General features: G+C 40.6%; 1 protein-coding gene and 1 long non-coding RNA gene across 2 annotated transcripts in view; one reads left to right on the forward strand and one right to left on the reverse strand.

Moving 5' to 3' along the window:
- Nucleotides 1-35: 35 nt before the first annotated feature.
- On the reverse strand, nucleotides 36-16,123 carry LOC109638321 (calcium uniporter regulatory subunit MCUb, mitochondrial-like). Its single transcript, XM_020101240.2, has 8 exons — nucleotides 15,481-16,123; nucleotides 4,092-4,158; nucleotides 3,815-3,982; nucleotides 1,871-1,975; nucleotides 1,593-1,753; nucleotides 1,249-1,452; nucleotides 843-959; nucleotides 36-325 (listed from the first exon to the last, which is right to left on the reverse strand). Exons 1-8 carry the CDS (start codon nucleotides 15,586-15,588, stop codon nucleotides 248-250), a joined length of 1,008 nt encoding a protein of 335 aa, XP_019956799.2. The 5' UTR covers nucleotides 15,589-16,123; the 3' UTR covers nucleotides 36-247.
- LOC138411311 (uncharacterized) overlaps nucleotides 15,857-20,516 on the forward strand; it is a 41,611-nt gene continuing 36,951 nt past the window's right edge. The window contains exons 1-2 of the long non-coding RNA XR_011243953.1: nucleotides 15,857-16,226; nucleotides 18,484-18,588. This is a non-coding gene — a long non-coding RNA (uncharacterized lncRNA). The remainder of the gene's footprint in view (nucleotides 16,227-18,483; nucleotides 18,589-20,516) is intronic.

Consider the following 20,516-nt stretch of genomic DNA (forward strand, 5'->3'; position numbering starts at 1 on the left):
TTTAGATTTCCATAAATAGACACCTCAGACAGACAGGAGATGCTCCCAGTGTTGGGGAAATACGTTTTATTTCAACAGTGTTAGTATTTTATAAGATATTATTGGCATCATTGTCAATACTGTAAACAAAAGCAGAATGGTATGGATTCCTGGTTAAAAAGGGACCATTATCAAAATTAAGCAGAAAATTTGTTTTTGCTCCTTAGTGTGTCTGTGTGGCAGCGATCCTTGGTGGCTTGGCTTCGGTTCATGGCTTTGGCTGAATCTGTTCGAGTGGCAGCTGATGTTGAGTTGGATATTTCAGGCGTCTCAGATCCTCCTCCACCTGACAGAAAACAATCGCACACAGAACCCTTATCATTAATCATTATTTCTGTGGGATTTAAACATCCAAGTATTGAACCCTCTTAAAAACATTTTTTTTAAAGGTTACATGTTAAGGCTGCTGCATACTAGAGGAAAATCGGTCCAATTTTGGCTGGAGGCCACTTGGTGCCAACTATGTGCCCACGTAAATCCTGAACTGTGGGGGGTTTACAAAATAGTCTTAATGCTACCGACTGAGTCGGAGCCTCGCTGATAATCGGCTCCTACAGAAACCTGCAATAGTGAGAGAGAGAGCTGATCGGGAAGCGTCACCAACCGGATGTTGCATATTTGTACAGATGCGATTAAAAACAATAAATCTCCAAGTCACCAGTTTGCGCTGCTAAATGTATTTTCTTCTCAGCGATGACCACATCCATAGTTTTATTTACATTTTTGATTGTGACTACAGTGTGTATCTGTAGCTTAAGATTTAGATAAGTGGAAGATAATAAAAACTGGAAACATCAACTAACCTGAGCAAGTTCATCCCTCAGTTCGTTGTATTTTTCCACACTGAATTTCTTCTTGCTGGCCCCTTTATAAAAGTAATGCAGGAACTGTCTGTCTTTAGCCTCTGGATAGACATAATCCTGAGGGAGACAAGAAATTATGTTTACTGTTAATGTGGACAAAAAAACATATAAACAAATGCACGAATTTGCACAACCAAACTTTTGGTTTAACTATATACTTTTAAGAAATACACTTTGTGAATTGTGATAATTTGCTTTCTTAGAGTTAGATGAGAACCACCTATCCTATTTAACAGATAGGTGTGAGTCTGGTATCAGTCTCCTCATCCAACTCTTTGCAAGATACAATCACATTTCCCAAAATGTCCTGTGAGTTATATTTGGGTTATATGTCCCTGTAGCTTGCCTGTTTGGTCATGACGTAGTAGGCAAAGGCTCCGATGCTGGTGGCGTAGGTGATGAAGTAAGTGACAGGCTCCATCACATCCCACGAGTAGACCCACCAGGTGAGCCAGGCCAGAGCTCCACCCTGCACAGACAGCAGGGCCATGCCGGTCCAGAGAACCTTGGAGCTGTGGAACTCTGCAGTTTGAGACAGCTGAGCCTTCATCTGTCAGGAAATGATACAAGGGGGACTGTTTAACGGCTGATTCATGGATGCTTGACCAGCAGAACTAACGGGACACTTTCTAAACACTGTTCTGGAAATATAGAATGACAAATGCATGTAGTGGCAGATACATCGTTTACCTTCTCTAGAGGCGACAGTTCTTGTTTAAGGTTGTCCAGTTTCTCCAGCAGCTCCCTCTCTTTCAGCAGGTGGTGCTCGGGCATGTGGAGCGCTGTGTGCAGCAGGTGCACAACGTGCTTCATGTCCTCCAGCTCCATGACGTGCTCACTGGATACACAAACTGCAGTAGTGGACATAACGAGTCACGCATGGAGAGATAAAACATGCCTTTTATGATTAAGTGTAATTGAGAGGCAGGCGAACTGATCTTATGGTCGGGGTGAAACGTGTTTCATACCTTTTTCAGGTGCTTTGACGTCATAGACGGCCTCGTTGATGACGAGCTGGAATTCCTTGTCCAGCAGAGCATCGATGAGCGTGGTGCTCTCTACGTGCTCTCCATCTGTTGACAGAAGACAAATATAAAGCTCTGTCTTTTTACTGCAATCAAACAACTTTATCCAACATCCTGTAGGAACAGTTTTCAGACAGACTGCTCACATAAACACGAAACAGCGACAGACTAATGGACATAAGAACACAATAGAAAGCTCACCAGATCACTCCAACATAAACCTTGGATAGAAATTAGATATATGGGGGAAATAAATCTATGCTGTGCAGTTCTACCACATCCCATTTTATGAAATAATAAAACACGACCTTTAAACTTCCCTTATCTACTTAAAATACCTTTCAGCAGCTTCTGAACAATGTCCCTGCATGTTGTACTCGGGTGGTGTCGATGGACAGAGTGCTACAGAATAAAAAGCATGTTTTTCCAGTCTTTCCAGAAACTGTGCTGCATTATGGATAAAGCAAATAGACACCCAACACCACTGTAACTGCTGTAGGTATTTACTGAAAACACAATGTTTGACAACCTACATCTTGCCTGTTTAACACTTATTATTTAGTTTCCAAACTGGGAGGAACCCAAAATAAATCTGAGAGACTGCGAGGTGTCTAAAGGTTAGAGAGAGAGAAAAAAATCTCTTGGACAGAAAACTAATGATTTGTTTTACTTTTCTTTATTTTTTTCTTGTGAAATGTAAGAACATTTGACCTCTTCAATCCTTCAAATAAAAGCACATAAAATGGAAAATCCTATCTTAATCCTCATAATGCACATCTACATTACAGAGCACTGCATGTAAAGGACAAGGATCAAAACCAATGAAACAGAATCTCTTTTTTATTCTATGTAGTCTTGAACCTCTAACCACAAGTAGAGACAAAATCTAATCAGCATATTCCACTCGTCTGTTTTCATTTTCAAACTTCAGCCTCGACAAACACTGACCCAAGACTTCTAACAACGTTTTATTTTTCTCATATGCAGCAGTTTGTCCACAACACCTGTAAACGGACTTCAACATGTGAAGTCAGTGGAGTTGTCCTTTAACCTGTGTCGAGGGTCACAAACAGACAATGATCCAGTTTGAATGTTATAGCTGGGAAGTGCTGACCTTTTGTATTAGAAAGTGAAACAACTCCCCAGCAGTGCAGGGTACTTTCCACAGAGGTGGAACAAGTATTCATGTCTTTTAATTAAATAAAGGTAGAAATACACACAATATAAACACTGCTTGAAGTAATGTCACGCATTCAACATGTAAAAGTAAAAAGATGAACATGGTTGGACTTAAAATAGACTTAATGTAGCCAATGTAAAAATACTCATTATTCAGAGTGGCCTATTTACGGGATCGGATCAGAACATTTTACTGGATTATAATTGCTGATGTAATAATATGTACATTACTTTGTTGCAGAATCTGGTAGAACTGATTTTAACCACTTTATAATTTATATTGCTGGTAGTTTAATCTACTATGATATATCATAATCTCTTGATTTATATTGTGTTGTATCTTGACTAAATGTAGTGTGACAGGTTGAGTATTTTAATCAGTAGATAATCAGTGTACAGAAGCAAAAGTGAAAATACTCAGGTAAAGTATAGTTTGTGTTGTAACTGCATGCACTTCTTCAGAAAAGTGTTACTGATTAACTTTTGAAAACCTTTACACTTGATTTATAATCTTGCTGCTGTGGTGAAAATTAGTTGATGATTAAAAATATATTTTTCAGGAATCATGCCAAACTACTTTATTCAGCTTTCAGAGTTTATACACAACCTACTAAATCTGGCAGCACCAAAAACAAAAGGTTAAACCAGACTGACTACACCTGAAGAACGTGTTCTGCCCAGTATGTGCATAGCTAACACGTGTCGTACCCTTGGAGAAAATAGAAGCAGTCGCTCCAGGATCCTCTCTCTGCAGATCCGTGATCAGGTCTCCCACGCTCATCAGCATGGGCCGGAGGAAGAACAGACACTTTTCGTTCCTGGATGGCAACGGGACCTCCAGAACCAAACGGCCATATCTGTACTTCACAGACACATCTGCAACACAAAGAGGAGGGAAAAGAAATGTACTTTTAGAGGGATTGGTCTCACAGCTGTGTGTCAGGCAACAGTTCTTTTTTATGTGGATGTAGTAACAGTATATTACCACTGGAGGGCGAGAGTGTGCTGTAGAAAAGAGCTTGATGTCCAAGTGGAGGCCACCTCTGCTGAACCTGAAAAGAGAAGAGGGACAGAAAGAAAGATGGAGAAGCAGGGGACATTTAAACACAATGAAAAGACTTTGGCCAGCTTTATAATGCGAGTTCAGCAGTAAACCTCTCCTTCAGTAAAGAGTCTCAACAATGGAGAGTAAATAGACCCAGAGCCTCTTGATGAGAAGGACTCGCTGCCAGCAAGCAGCAGCAAGCAGCAGCAAGCAGCAGCAATTAAGCTCTCTGTGCTTTGGCCCTTGCACTGAGAAAGCTTTTACCTTGATATGATTCTCTCCCACTGCAACAACCGAGCCTTTTGAAATGCCTCTCACTCCCTTTCCAAACAGTGAGTAAACCTGATCAACCGGGAGTTCGACTCTGCAGATTACACCGGCTCTTTTTTGCTGATGCACTGTTTTTCATTTAAATTTAAGCCGTCGTCTATAATGAAATGCTGGTGTGTGAGTGCTATCGCTCCCCAAGACCTCAAGTGTGTCTCTACTCCTGGAGATATTGGAGAACACATTCATTGGGAAGACTTGATCATTGTAGACAGTTTTATTCTCCGTCTTGTGCATTCATTGGGCGTTGTCCTCACCACTGGGATGTGACACAAGCATTTTGTTAGGTGAAGATGTTCCAATGCCATTTTCACCCTCTTAATGATACCGAGCACCAATCTAATAACAGCGCATTGAAAAATAACACCTACAACCTTAATGTATTTTAACAGCTATTTGCTACTGACCCTGCATGGAAGTAACCCTAACCCTGGCTCAGGTTAAACCCTTTGAAAAGCAAATACATACAGAGAATAATTAACATGGAAAATCTTTTATTATTTAGTTTAACAGTCATAACTGAAAAAGATCTCAAATAAATAAATATGTAGTAAGTCGCTGTTTGCTTGTGAGACTTTCCAGCGCAGAATATTGACAAACTGCTGCTGTTGGAGTTAGCTCTTGCTAACGCTGTTGTTTTGTCTTATCTGGTATTTCCAGTCTGTCTGTTCTGTCTGTCTGTGGCTCGCATGTCTCGAGAATCGTTCATCTTGTCGTCTTCACACTTTGCATGTGTATTGTTAAGGGCCCAAAGATTTGGAGACGCAACATGTTCAATAATAGTAAACTTTGAATTAACAGGCGAACGGCGCTCTGTAGAAGCGGTGGCTGGGACTTATAAACGCAAGTGATGATTCGGGGGTTCTGTGTACTGAGTCGAGCTTCATTGAACTTTGAATAAACAGGTGCTCAGCTCTCTGTGCAGCAGCTGTGGCTCCAAGGTCTTGCAGCTAATCTTCATTTGCCCGTGACTCAATTACTGCTGGTCAGTTTTGCATTTCTGAGAGAAAGCTGCAACCAGCATTACCACAAGCCAAGCAAACAGCCCATTCCAGACATGTTTGGAATGGCCACTGCATTAGTGCTCTGTCGTGGTATTGGATCGGTACGTGGATCTGCACAATCTCTGATATCCAATATGCACATTTTCAGCCGCTTCAGAGGCATTTCAGATTCTGGCATCAGTATCTGAACATCTCTAATGGTTGGTCCAGTCATAGCAGGGTAATGACTCACGATGTTATATCCTCCAGATTTATGCTAAGCGCTCTGAACAATAACATCAACAACAGATTCCTTCACAGTAGTCAGAAGGGACCTATTTGAATACATCTTAGTCCAACCGGCAACCAGGGATGTGGGAGCCTCTGCATCCCGCCCAGTTTATTCGATCAATATCTCATTAAGGAGGAACAAGAGAGCCGCCCATTTTTATGTGGGGAGACAGCAGAGAAGCCTGCAGGCACAGAGGCGAAGCAGAAGCCGGATGTGCAGTTCTTCACACTCCAATGGTTCGGAGCAGGAAAAATAATATTCACATTCTTAATGAGCAACTGTCCACACACAGGGTTCTCTCTCTCGGGTCTGAACCACACACTGACAGAGCGCTAGAAGGTGAAACATCGCAAGGGCATATGTGCCTTAAATATTTTTGCAGTTTACTGAGGATTACAGTAACTGCAAGGTTTTGTGAGCTTGCTAATGAAGTAATGCATCACACTGTGAAGGAAAGTTAGATTTTATGAATGCAAATCCTAACAAGAGCCAAACAAAGTGATCCCAAAGAGAAAACAGCTTGTGTCGGATCTGCAGATGTCTTACATCTGAGAGCCGTCAGAGCCTTACCACCTACACATCAGTGCACCAGCTCTCCTTCGAGGCCCCGAACTTTACTGAAGTATAATACTAACTCCGTTCAGACCCCATTAAATAAAAAGCAGTGAGGACTGAAACCCGAGGGAGGCATGAATCTGAAACAGTATCAGCTGCCACGATGTAAATGTTACAGAAAATATCTGACAACTGAGAAATGTGCATCAATACATTAACTCAACACATGAAATTCTTCTGATTGTCTACTCATATTTAACCCAAGACAAGAAACACATCATCTCTAAAGCTGTTTTCAGACACTGGAAAATTAGGTACTAACATATTGCAGACTTTTTCAGATGCGTTCACAACAACAGGACCGTTTCCAGAACGTTCGGGTGAGGGGTGTCGTCTGATTAGATCAAGCAGGAGGCAGGACATGATGTACTTCATGTTTTTGTTTACAACACTTCATCGCCTGCATCAGCCTTTATCGCCAAAAGCTCTCAAATCATGTTGTCTTCTTTGTCGGCGTCCTCTATGTGTTTGGCGCATCTTGTTCATTCAGAGATATTTCTTTCATTCTTTCAGTTTTGCGTCTGTCGTACTGATGATGAGAAACATCATCACTGAGCCCACTCACAGGCTGTGAATTTTCCTGCTGTATTCTCACGTGGGCTCACTCACATTCTACTAAGGCTCAGATACGAACAGCTCAGGACTTTGTGTTAATGAAAACAGCTTATGACAAACAACCTGCCACAGCATTTTTTATGTCACTCCCGACTGCCCCAGCCATAGTGGGTGCAGGTGCTGACTGTCGACTTATACGTTAGATGCATGGGAATAAAATGCATGTATACAACCTCACTGTCATTAGCAAACACTTCTTGTTAAAGTAGTTTAGTGGGGGAGTGAGCTGAGACGTTTACACATCCTTGTCCTGCAGATGTGACTAGAGTAGAAATGGATCTAAACATCAAGGGTGATAGCCAGGCTATTTGTCTTACTGAGGGGAGTGTACAGTGTGTGTGTGTGTGTGTGTGTGTGTGCGTGTGTGTGTGTGTGTGTGTGTGTGTGTGCACATGTTAGATCAGTGACTGGAGTCAATTCAACAACTGACTGCCTCGAGGCAGTTTATATGCTGGATGCATGCACACCAATCCCATTCTTAATCAAGTGAATGTGACCAGTGTGGCAGACAATGCTGCTGCGTGATGAATACTAGTCATTTTTCCAAAGCCTTGCTCCTGGCCCTGTGTTATTACTTCTTTCACCTAAGTGTGGCAGTTACAAATGCTCTTGCACACATCATGGCGGCAAAATGTTATGTTTATAGCAGCAAACGTAATTAGGCTATCTCAGCGTTGCATTCACTTGAGGAAATAAATCTGCTTCATTCATTTTTTCTGAACTAACAGATCATTGTACTTTCCATCCCTGCAGTTCCAGAGCAAAGCAGACGAACTAATAACAATGTCATCTATGTGTACACAAGTATCTCCCAATGTCTCTTTTGGGACATATTTGCTCCAACGCTCTCAAAGTCGGCTAAATGGGATCTTCTATTAGGGTAGAAAAACAATAGCTATTTTTTATACCTCCACCGAGGAGGTGATGTTTTCATCTGCAATAGTTAGTAGGTAGAAGGATGCGAGTATGGGTCAGGAAAGTATCCATTAATCGTTGGTGTGGATCCAGGATTTCTTTTTTTTCACTTTAACATTGCCAGATGATAAAGATAATTAATTGTGTGTTCAATTGGTGCAGAGCCAGATGAAAATCTGGATCTAGTGATCTTTAATGTGGTTTTACAAGGAGACTGCTCGGCCTTAGTGGATGTATGCATTCTTCTAAGTGCCTTCTACATTTTCTCCTGAGACAATCTCGTTAATTCAGAAAAACAGAGCAGATTTTTTTTCAAATGAATATAATAAGTTTCCATAAATAGGGCTGGGATTTAAAGTGATATCGATAATTATTATGATAGATGTCACAAGTTTTAAGATTAATTGTTGCCCCTGCATGAAGGTTCTGGTTTAAAACATATAAACCATGTATAAGCCTTATATCCATATAAACTGGACTATCCTATCTAAATCATATTGTGATAATTATTTTAATTGTACTCCAGCCCAGCCCTAGCATTGCATACATAATCAAATTTTTCATTGTGGCTATTCTCATGGAGAAAGACACACACACCTTTCTACATGCTGCCTGAACAAGCCCAGACATGGCAAACCCACGAGAAAGAGGCCAACACGCCCTGATCATGTCACATGACACATAACAGCAGGCCTCTCTGCTCCACTTGATGACTGACGTCACCACTGGCTGCTCGATTGAACGTTTGACTGCTTATCCAAACAATAGTCCCCTTTACTGCAGTGATCAATATTCAGAGTGCAGGGTGGTCACAGGCTATCCATTGTCCTTCACACATTTTTTGAGGAAGTCGATTTTGCCGCTGCGGGGGAACAGCGCTGCACACCTGCTCCTCAGCATCACATAATTTCCCCCAACTGTTCTTCCTCCATACAATCCTCTGAAGGTGTATTTATCCCCTTTATACACATATCTTATTAATGACCTGCCAACAGGGCGGGGGAGAGAGAGAGAGGATGGGGTGTGAAAACTGAGCAATGACAAACTGCCATGTCCCTTTTCTGCAGCAGAGCAGGTCTCTGCTTCCTGCTCGAGCAATGATCAGGGTTATCGTGGTGAAAAACAGCCTCATTTTCCCTGCAGTCTCGCAGCAGGTCACTTCATTATGAATCCTGTCACAACTGAGCTATGGCTTGTTGCGTCTGCACTGTATCCCCTCCTCCCCTCATCACATCAACACAGGTTTGATGCCACAATGCAGAGGTAAAGTGACTTTTTGTGCATGCACGTGGAATCACAACAGTATGATTTACATCCTGCATTGTTGCAGACACCACTCGAAACAGAAGAAAAAGGGAAAACGTAATATGCTTGCAACAAACTGGCCTTAAGGCTGGGGTGAAAAATGACAGCTGCCAAGAAGAGAAATTGAATTATTCCCCCGTTGACATCATGAATGAAACAGCCAGAACTCTACCAAGAAAAAGATTTGCACTGAAGCATTTGTTCTGTTATCCAGTCAATGATCCAGTCAGGTTAGAAGGACAAAAGGATAATGGGAGCCAGGTGCTGCTGACGACTGAATGAAGAGAACAGAAAGACAGGCTTTGTCTTAGTGTCGCTCATTTATTCTATTTTATGTTAATCATTTCAATGTTGCTCAAAACAATTTCACAAAAAAAAACCACACACATGCACACATTCCATGACAGAAAAAAGGAGCAGGAAGAAGAAAAATCTTTCCTGCAATTAAAATCAAACTATAAAACTGTGAGAAATGTCAAATGAAAAAATAAATGTTTGCAGAGGGACAGAAAACACAGGATAATAACATATAAAACTATGAAAACCCACAATTACTGCAAATCAAAAGCCAGATTTAATTTATTTGACAATAGGAGAGTGAAGATGGACTTTAGTCAAGCAGGTCCAACAGGCAGGGCCTCTCAGTCCCTGACAACTTTCCAAATAGTTACTCACTCACAAGAAATTCTCATCTGCATCTTCACTGCAGCCAGAAAGTGGAGGGTGGTGACGAGCAGAGGCAGGGCTTTCATTTATTGATTTGCTACCTGTAAATCACTACTCAACCCCAATTGAAGTGTGTTGCTCTAAAGCCCAGAAGAACATGATGACGGCGCTGAATACAGAAAAGATTGGGATAAAAGATGGCAACATTGATTTGTTGTTTGCAAAGGTCCAGAAAAAGCCAGACCTAAAAGGACCAGCGTGTAGGTTTTATGGGATCTGTAGGCAGAAATAGAATTTAATGTCCATATAATAAATACAGAATATCATAGAGCCTGAATATATTGGTTGGTCAATAATAATTATCTTACAGAATAAACAATGCAGATAAGATGTGCACTCAGTTAAAATATATATCCATCAGCTGATATCAGTATTAGATTATATTATTCCTCAATATTGGTATTGGCTAAGATCCTCAAAATCCATATTGGATCTTGCTCTGATATTTAAGTATAAACAGTAATTCACAAGCTAAGGATCAATGTGTTCTTGTTAGCTAAAAACAGCAGGGGGGGAGGGGGCTTTTATCCGGTGGTTATAATACCTGGAGGCCATCATAGGTTTTCCTCCTCAGGGAAGGGATATTCAGCTGGTTGCAATCTGCAGCCTTGCTGCAAAAACAATGCCTTACAACAAAAAGATAACTTCCCTGAATTAAAACTGCAACAAAACTTTTCCTCTGCCAGATCCAGTGAATCATATTTTCCTTTTGGTCACAACGCTAGACTCTGCTTCATCACAAGGTCGAATCAGGACAGGAGACGCTGGAGAACTAGTTTGTTGTATAAAGGAGAAGTCCTCAGACTTACTATTATAAGGGTAGAGAGGGTTATGACATGAAACTAAGGCTGAAAATGAACTGAGATAGGTGGAGTTATATGGTTACATATGGGAGGCTTAACCACTAGGTCAACCAGATGCCACAGCAATACCAAAGATAAATGGAGTTTAACTTTGTTGCACTGCTCCACAGCTCAAGACCTCAACATCTAAACAACTCTGAAACACATATCTGAGAAACTCCCTGTGAGTCATGTCCACGTGCTTCTTCCATTCCTATTCTATTTCTGTATTATATAACTGCCTCTGTGGCTGGCACGTCCTTTTTCTTGACACTAAGAAAACAGTCACATTTACTGGAATATGACATTGTTCATCTTTACAGCAAATTGTCCGTTCGAACGATGAAAGGTACCAGACAGCATAAGGAGCCAGGGGTTTAAAGGTTTATGTAGAATAACAGACATTTATCTCCTCTTCAGCAAAACAAATTTTCATTTCAGCACACTCAAAATGTCAGCTAGCCAATAAAGGTGTAGAGGGTAGGGATGGCACAGTGTGGAAAATGTTTACCGGGTCATTAAATCTTGACAACAGCATTGTGACCGATTACACTGGACATTTAGCAGAGTCGGCTCAATATCTGCAGTGCATTTACTTTAATCTGTCAGATTTCACTCTGGGCAGCTTCACTCTTGTGGTGTGCTTAAGGTGTGTGTGTGTGTGTGTGTGGAGGTTAGATGTGATCTCCAGATGCAGAAACCGCCATCACACAAAATTTGCACATTGCCTCAATGAAGTCATCACGTTCACTTTCGGTATTCAGAAAATCTGAACTGTTGCCAAATCTGCCGCTTTTGTTTTTTGCAACTATGCTTTCACTTTATGATTTTAAGTATCTCCAAGTATTGATAATTAGTTTACATATTTTACAAATTGGACTTCTCTATTTGATGAACAAGGGTGCTTTGGTTTATATATATGAATATGAACACAATGGGTTAAAACTAGAATGACACTCAGTAGAGCGCATACTTTCTCCAGGGCCAGGCAGTTCCCTTAAATCAAGCTGCACCTAATTTCACACATTCATAGATATGAATTGCCTTAATGTGCCTGATTTTTTCATCTAGATCCATGAATTATTCACCTGGAAATCTATGAAAATGTTGGAAAAAAGCCCCATCTCACAATGTGCAAGAGTGCAAAAAAAACTGATGGGTGAAAACATTTACCTTATCAGCAGCATAACACCCTGTAACACCATGTAACTACCGGAAAAGCAGAGATAGACAATAATGACGAAACAGTTTCCTCCCGATTTGTACCTGTATAACTCTGACTGAACATGCCTTGTTGTCACCATGCCCAGAGTTGTCACTACACCGAGGAACAGAGCTATTTCTACATGTTTCAAGGGGAAAACATCTCCTTTCTTCATCTTGTTTAGTTTCCTGAAACTTTCAAAACTGGGTGTTCAGATAAAAAGCTGATAGCAACCTTTTCATCTGACTCCGGAAGGAAACTGCAAGCAAATGTAGAATTTCTCAGAATGTTACACTGTGTTTTTCATGTGTTACTGCTAACACAGGCCATGAAAAATCTCTAGGCACTGCAGTCGGAGCAAACTTGATCTCACTTATCTGCATTGAGAATACTGCACGTCATTTAAATTTCTCTAAGCGCTGCTGCTCTGCACAGTCGTATTTCAAGCTGCATCATACAATGTTTACCTGTGTAGTACAGTCTGCAGAAGAGAAACATTATCTGAAGGAACTAGAAGTTACTGGTTAAAAAAAGCCAAAATCCCTGTAGCTTTTACTTTAATCAGCCTTATCTTTCCCCTCACTTTCCAGGTACTATATTCAGTGCTATGCACCAAAAGCAAATTTAACATATGTGAAAAACCCACTTGGTTTATAAACTTGATTCTGATACAAAACTAGTCATTTGCACTCTGGATCCTGAAAACTGATTTTCTAAACAGTAGTATAATTCTGTCTTGTCAGTGACTGTGTTATTACATGTGTCGTTCCAGCCTATTTAAACAAACTGTAGTGCAGCCACTCTGATAAAACACACTCTTGACTTGACCTAGAGGTTTTAAATGATGTTCAATATCTGAATCTTACATTTTTGTGAGGGAAATCAATTTATTATGCTCTCTCTCTCTCTCTCTGATTTTTTTCACCTTTAAATTTCCACCGCGATTCTAGGAACTGCACAACATTAAAACCGCCCATTTGAGCTTTAAATTGATATTCCACCTAAAATCTATCTTTTGATTACTAAACACGCACCCAGTCTGTAGGCTATGGAGGCCCAGGAGGTAAAGATGCAGATAGTGAAACTGCTCTTTAGTCTACACTGTCTTTTATCCAATGGCACTTCCCCCTTCCCCCTAACAGTGCTCTTAGATTCAATCAAGCTGCACCAAATTTCACACATTCATAGATTTCAGTGAGTAGAATTCTGTGGTTTTTGTGTAATCTTATTTGCAAACAAATAGACAGCGGTGAATACAAAACCTTCTCGGCACAGGTGACAAAAGAGGAGAGAAATACCCCGAAAACAAGGCTTTGAAGTTGGCTCCATCAGAGAAAACTGTATCAATGATTCCACTTGGATTCTACTGATGATAGCATTTTTCACTGCAGAAAACAACAAGAGATTTTCTATACCATTACAGAATATAAACAAAATGATCCATATCAAAGTAAGTCTCCAGCATATCATACTTATCTGCTATCCATCAATATGATCCCAACATGACCATAACCAAATTTTGGTGAAAATATGAATTTTAAGGGACATACGGAATATTAAGTGTTTTGCTGTTGTGTTAGCAGCTGTAAGAGCACCTATAGTATGTCATTTGTAAAGAGGCAAAGTGAAGCTCCAATTTTACATATGTTCAAGTCTAAATATCTTAGCCATTCTCGCATGTGGGAGTGAGTCATGCCAGCCTTCTGACCAGACATAATGTTTGTGTTTTCATCCCAAGCCCAGAAAGCTGCCATTTCCACTCAGTATGACGACAATTGTGGCGCGTAGCAACACAGTTTGCCCTTTTCTCCCTGCACTGTCAGGGAGTTTTGAAGTGTCCAGTTGGGATCTGCCTCCTCAAGACTTAGCTGACCTCTGCAATTCTTTGCAGCTGGGTGATACCATAGATTTTAAAATGTAGGTAATTAAAAGTGGGCCAATGTAACAGCCCAAGTAATTATGGGTAGATCTGCACCACAAAAAGCTCCTGCTGATGCCTTGATGCAATGCGAGTTTTCACTTTATGCAGCATCTCTGTCCTGCACTACACGAAAGAGCTGAATGCATTTGATGATTTACACAGACATATTCCTCTTAACTTTGACTCTCCCATTATGATTTATAGTGGACTATATATACAGGCCTGCACCTGATGATGCACTATATGAAACAATGAGATATTGACCTTTCTGCTGGGCATGCTGCAGACTATAGCCATGTTAGTGATGCCTACTGGGATTGTGTGGTGTAAAGGCTGATCCATGGTTCTGAGTCAAAGCTACGCCGTAGGTACGCACATAGACTATGCATGGGGCCTACGTCATTTTGAGCATGTGTCTGTGCATCACTCTGCAATTACACCACCAAAACTCTAGAAGGCAGGGAACCAAAATGCTAGTGGCCATAGAGCTTCTATGCTACTGTGTTGAGTTAATTCTGGTATACACATATTTACAAATTCTCTGCCGTCTCTGTTTACTTCAGAACAATGGCGAGTGTTATCATGTTGGAGTTGATGGATGTTGAAGGGCAAAACTTTTTCTTAAATAACTACAACGAAGAAAAAATACGTTGGAGGACATGGTCTGTACGACCATTAAACCGGGTGAGGAGGAGCGGGAGATTCTGGAAGTACTGTCTGCTGGAAATTCGATACGCTACGAACCAATCACAGCTCTCGCCCCAATGCATAGTTCAATTTATGGGGAGGTGCACGTTAGGGTACGATGCAGGGTACACTTCTATGTGTATGTAGATTTGATGCAGAATCATGAATTGGGCTTTAAAAAGTCTCTACTGAGTTTAGGAGTATAATTAGCAGCATTTCCATGGTCTCTTTCTCTAAAAGGCTGAGTGAGCAGCTTTCTCAGGGGAGTAATTGAATGAGCTCTGCTTTGGAGAAGAGATAATGTTTAGTTAATGATGAATCCAGCTCACTTCTCAGTGCTGATGGGCTTGATCGATCATGTATTTAGACTGCACGTAAACCCCCCGTGGAGGTAGGTGATGCACCTGAGGGATTTCTGAAAGTCAGACATCTGATCGAAGACATGTAAATAAACTTGACCAGGTGTTGGAGGAAAGAAATAAGGGATGGCCATAAATATGGAAAGAATTATATGAAAATCAAAAAAATCGATAGTTATCGCAACACATGTCAAGTTATTTTTTCTTTTAAGGTTAAAGAAGCTTCCAAACTCGTCTTTATGGACAGAGAATGAAACAAACAGCAATTTGAGGTAGATCAACAATGTGTATACATATGTGCTGACATGGTGTATTACACCAATATGTATCGAAACTGATATTTAGTTTTTGATGAAAATGAAATCGCGATAACTATATAACGATATTGTTGTATCACCCAGCCCTAACTTCGCTATTCAAAGCGACCAGTGTCCCAAACTACACTGTTCACAAAGCAGGAAGTCCTTAAACTTGAACAGTTTTACAGTGACGTTAAAAGAACACCAGCCGAATTAAAACTACTGGACGGAGCCTTTACCTTGTGAAGAAACGCAGCCGGACGTGTAGCTGTGAGTCCGCAGCGAAGAGGCTGAACACTTCCCAAAAGTCTCGCCATAACTTTGCCAACCATCCGCGCCGGAGCCATCGTCAGCAGTTCACCGTGTCTGCCGAGTTGTTCGGGGCATTCCGGGTGGAAAACGCGTCCACGGCGAGAGAACCAGAGCCCGCTGCTCCGGTGGAGAACAGGCCGGTGTGTAAATAACAACAGATGCGTTGTTTGCAGCTACGGGACCGGGCGGAGGGAGGCGTAGCCCCAGAGACTGAGCCGCAGACCGCTTCCCTTTCTCTGAGAACATGCGCCGCGTCTGAGCCTCCTCACTCCGGTTTCATTTGTCTGCCTCCGTCCCTCCCTGTTTCCTCACTGGTCTGTTTAATGGAGCAGTCCGTCAGCAGGGCAGGGAGCCCGGCAGCAGCTGAGCATTATGAGCCCTGCAAACCGGAGGGGTTCAAAACTATACGGTCCTCAACCACCACTCCCCGATTAGCACAAGTTAGCTAAAGGTGCTAGTGTGTAAACAACAGCAAGTGTGAAGTGTTTCATTTAAACTAGTTTAATGAGCGTCATCAACCACACAGCAACAATACAGACAGCTGCTCTACAACATGAGGTTGGCGGACCCTTCAGGCGGCGGGTGGAACTTCCGTTGAAGAACCCGGAAGTACTGTCATTCACAAATCCACTGCTGGTTTCTCCTCATGTTCAAATTAGCCCTGGAGCTATTGGTGAGTTATCTTGTGGACGGATCTTGTTGTTGCATTTGAACACTAACAAAATGATTTTTAGCACCATTAGCAGGTCATCTGTGGAAGCACTGAGCAACACTGCAATGGGCGGAAAGAATCATGTCTGCCATCTTGGATTTGACATAGATGTGGTGATATTTGAGTGGTTATATGGAGTATTTACAAAATCTTTCACTGCCTTCAAATGTAACTCATGAGCTTTTGGTTACAACATGGGAAGTACTACTCATGACATTTCATTAGCATAGCTGTGTACACTGTAGGCTTGGGGTTCAAGTTGTGAGAAGATCACAGGCAATCCCTCTTTTTTTCTCACTGGTTTGTTTTGAATGAACCAGTCCGTCAGCGGGGCAGCAGCTGAACAATATGACCATTCCCAACCTGAGAGGTTCAAATTATATGACCATATCACCACACCCCGATTAGCATGAGTTAGCTTAAGGGGTGCTAGTCCATAAACAGCAGCTGGTGTGTGGTGAGTCAAGGATGTGAATTAATAGGTGAGTTTGCTATCTTGAGGGCAGGAAAGACCTATGTCTGCCACCTTGGATATTACATAGATGTGGTGAGATTGAATTGGTTATATGCAATATTTGCAAAATCTTTCACGGGCTTCCAACATAATTCAGGAGCTTATGGTTGCAGTGATGAAAATTTTGTACATGCTACGCTTGGTGTTTGAGAGCACCGCTGCTAGGCAACAGCAACATGGATACTTATATAAACATTACTGTCCGTTTAGAAACCACATATGCTAACAATTTACTAAGTTAGCAGCTAGGTATTATATGACTAAAACTACAATATATATCAAACAAAAAGTTCTCTGCCATGGAAACACCAACAAACACATCACAACTAATGAACGCTGACCTTTCACAAAATTCTGAGGTCTGTGTTTGTAAATACCACAACAGTCAACATAATGGAGGCTTTACCACTACAGAGACATGTTTTCCTCAGTTGGTGGAGACCAGTGTCTTTGCCAGGTGGCCTGAAACATGATTCCAATTGTAACCTAATGTTGCTTTGTAAACATTGGATGTGAACATAGAAAATATTTCCAAACAATTTGACCATATTGACATAAAACATGATGGCACTCCGTAAGCACTTTATCAGAAACACGATATAATATATATAATAAAGTCATAATAATGACTGGGGAGGCAATTGAAGTACAGCAAACTCATTGTTTGTAGAATCAGCTTGAGCCAACTTTTCCTTTGTGACATGGCGCTTTATCATAGTGAAAGTAGAAACTGGTAAATTAATAACCATAGGCATGGCGCTGCTTCTAAGCAGGAGTACAGAGGTTCCTGATAAAGTGCTCATTGCCTGTATGTCTATTATGGTCTCAACTTGCTTCTGCTGCCCCCAAGTGGCAGTTATTGCAGGTTTACAGGAATTTCTCTAATTCAAAGTAAATTACACTTTATTAACACATGGATATCAACTTTTTAATTACCCGTTCAGTTATGTTTCCATGTTTCCTGTGTCTATTCATATGTCTGGGTAATTCAAGATTTAATATGACAGTGGAAAAAAAGAATCTGATATTCACATTCCATTAGTTTTAATTAAAATACACATGCTTTACATTTATTGGCATATAGCAGCCATGTATGTGTCATTACTTTAAACCAGTCTTATTGATGACTTGAGGTTTTAATCCAATACTTCCCTGATTGATGAATATGGCCTCATTAGTTTCTTGTCTCCAAACTAATCAATGAACCCTCAGCTGTGTGTGTCAATAAAGAAGTCAGTTGCTCTTGGCACTCATTCTAAAGTACGTCCATTCAAAATGTCAATGTGGAAATCTACATTCCAGATACCACTAATTCTGGTCACTGCAGGTTGTTCATTAATATTTGAGAGATATTATTGATTAACTATGAGCTTGTTAAGATGAGTTTAGTTAATAAAATAAAACTTTAGTAGAGCAGTTAACATTATGTCTGATTGTCTTTTTACCAAACTGCTCTTTGAAAAACATGCCTCACTCTACAAACATCATTGTGCCTACTTTGCAGAACAGTTGTGTAGCTAAACTGCAAAAACTGCAATCTGTTTACGTTTGTAACAAAACGAGCCTTGACAGGTGCAACGTGAGATATTACTTGTCTCCCTCATCTTTTAAGTCTAATTCTACTGTTGCCTGTTAAAGAAATAGGAGTCAGGCTATTTCGTGAAAGCATTTTTAAAAATTAGTCTGACCTCCTTTACTCTACAGACTATAGTGCAATGAATCCTGCAAGATTTGGGGAAGTCATCAATACTCCCATAGAGAAGACGTGGTGGGATGACAGAGCAGCTGGATGTGATCAATATGTGCTCGGTAAGGAGATTTTTCCCCCCATCTATTATTTTTTCAATTCATATTTGTCCAACATCTTACAGAGAAACTGTAGAAAGAAAATGTTACATCAACGGTGCACACAGAAACCATGGCGAATGGCTAAACAACCGTATATTCTTATTAAGGTCGTTAGCCATCACTTGCCAGCTTGGCTTTATAGAGACACTAATGAAATTAACGACAAAATCCTCTGCCCAGTTACTGTTCCTATTTCAGCTCAGTTTTAGATTTATCCTCTCATACTAGCCACAAGACTGCATCAGCTTTCCTGCTGAATGAATTCATTTATGGGAAATGTGCCAAGCTTCTTTTTCCAATGAGTTGGCTACTGTGCTTAAGGCCATTGAGAGAAGCTGCAATTTAATACTAAAAGCTGCTTGTGCAGAGATTGGTTTGACGGTTAATTTTGGAACAGTAAATTTATGTGTGGAGTCATTCTATATTGTGGGGACAAAACTTATATAAATTGCTGTAGAGATCGACGTATACAGAACTTTTAGCATCACATATTTTACCCAACTTACTTTAAATAATTAAGATATAGAATATACACCTTCATACTTCATGATCAACCCCTCACCTCTAATATAACTGTGCCAGAGACTCGCGACCCTCATTACCCCTGGAGTTGATGTAATATTTTCTGTGGTGCTGTAAATTGAAGTGCTGCAACTGATGCTGTTGCTAATCTATCATCATCACCACAGGCATCATGTGGGGACAAAGAAAATTGGATGACTGATGACATTTTCTTTATTCTCATGGTTTCATTTTAAATTTAACTACTTGAAAACATTCTTGTAGCGTTATGGCTACAATATTGTACTTTAATTGTTTTTAACCTGTATCTACTTTCTGTAAATCATCTTGGGACCACCCTTTTCACCCTAGTTTGGCCACCCCTGTACTACATATGTATTTTTTGTTACTTCTGGAGTTCCCGGTATATTATTTATTCCACTGTATTGCAGCAGTAATATGGATTTTGACAACCTACTTACCTACATTGACGCTGGGATCAAAAGAGAAAACAGCTGACTGAGTCTTGATCAGTGAGTTTTTTATAATTTTATCTCAAGAGTCCTAGATTTACTGTCAAGTTAGTAAACCAGTTGTTTTAGAGGTTGCCCTCATGAACCATCATGAATTTGGGATTAGGCTGCCCCCTGGAGGTCTTGGATTATTACTACAAAATCACTAAAAGCACTAAAATGCAGGGCTGTAGTTTGTTCTATCAGGCACCGTCTGGATATTGGCTCCATCTTGTGGTATGAAACACGCACATACTCTGAATATGTTCAAGCTAAGCAGTACAGTAGATAAGAATGATGTAACAATGGCTAACTGAATGTCTGTGTAACACACGTTTTGTTGAGGTCACATCCAAACTGCTCTGTTGAAATATAGTTTGCATCATCAGGAGCAGGCTCAGAGTTTAATTACATAAGATGTAGAAATGACGATATAGATATATGCATATATGTATATATAAATATATATATATTCAAGAGAATGTAATTTACACTTTATTGCTACTATTTAAAAAAAAAGGGGATAGCTATAAGTTTCCTGTAGTTCTGTCTGAATATCACATTAAATCCAATGTGCTGTGTCGAGAGACTGCCCTACACACAGAGGCACTCAGGCTTAGTTAACCCTGAAATTTTGATATCTGCAGACTGAATATCAAAGGCCTGCACAAAATATAGATGAACCATGACAACTCAAATCCATTTGAGTTAATTAGACAGAAGAAACACAGAGAGAAAGAATCACAAAGCTGCAGGAGTAATCTTTCATTTAGAGAGTAGTACCAGCAGTGGGGTGTGTATTCAAAGTTGCCTTACCAGATGCCTGTTTGTAAAAAGAAATGTTTCGTGTCGTATTCCTTTTTTACGCAAATGGTA

The sequence above is a fragment of the Paralichthys olivaceus genome, chromosome 8 (genome assembly GCF_024713975.1).
Source record: "Paralichthys olivaceus isolate ysfri-2021 chromosome 8, ASM2471397v2, whole genome shotgun sequence".
NCBI lineage: Eukaryota > Metazoa > Chordata > Actinopteri > Pleuronectiformes > Paralichthyidae > Paralichthys > Paralichthys olivaceus.

What these genes read in the sequence shown, in the direction of transcription:
- LOC109638321 (XM_020101240.2), bottom strand. Translation starts at nt 15,588, where the DNA reads ATGGCTCCGGCGCGGATGGTTGGCAAAGTTATGGCGAGACTTTTGGGA. An exon ending in AACTGTCGCCTCTAGAGAAG is followed by an intron (nt 1,453 to 1,592) that starts GTAAACGATGTA and finishes ATTTCCTGACAG; the next exon opens with ATGAAGGCTCAGCTGTCTCA. An exon ending in TGAGGGATGAACTTGCTCAG is followed by an intron (nt 326 to 842) that starts GTTAGTTGATGT and finishes GTTTTCTGTCAG; the next exon opens with GTGGAGGAGGATCTGAGACG.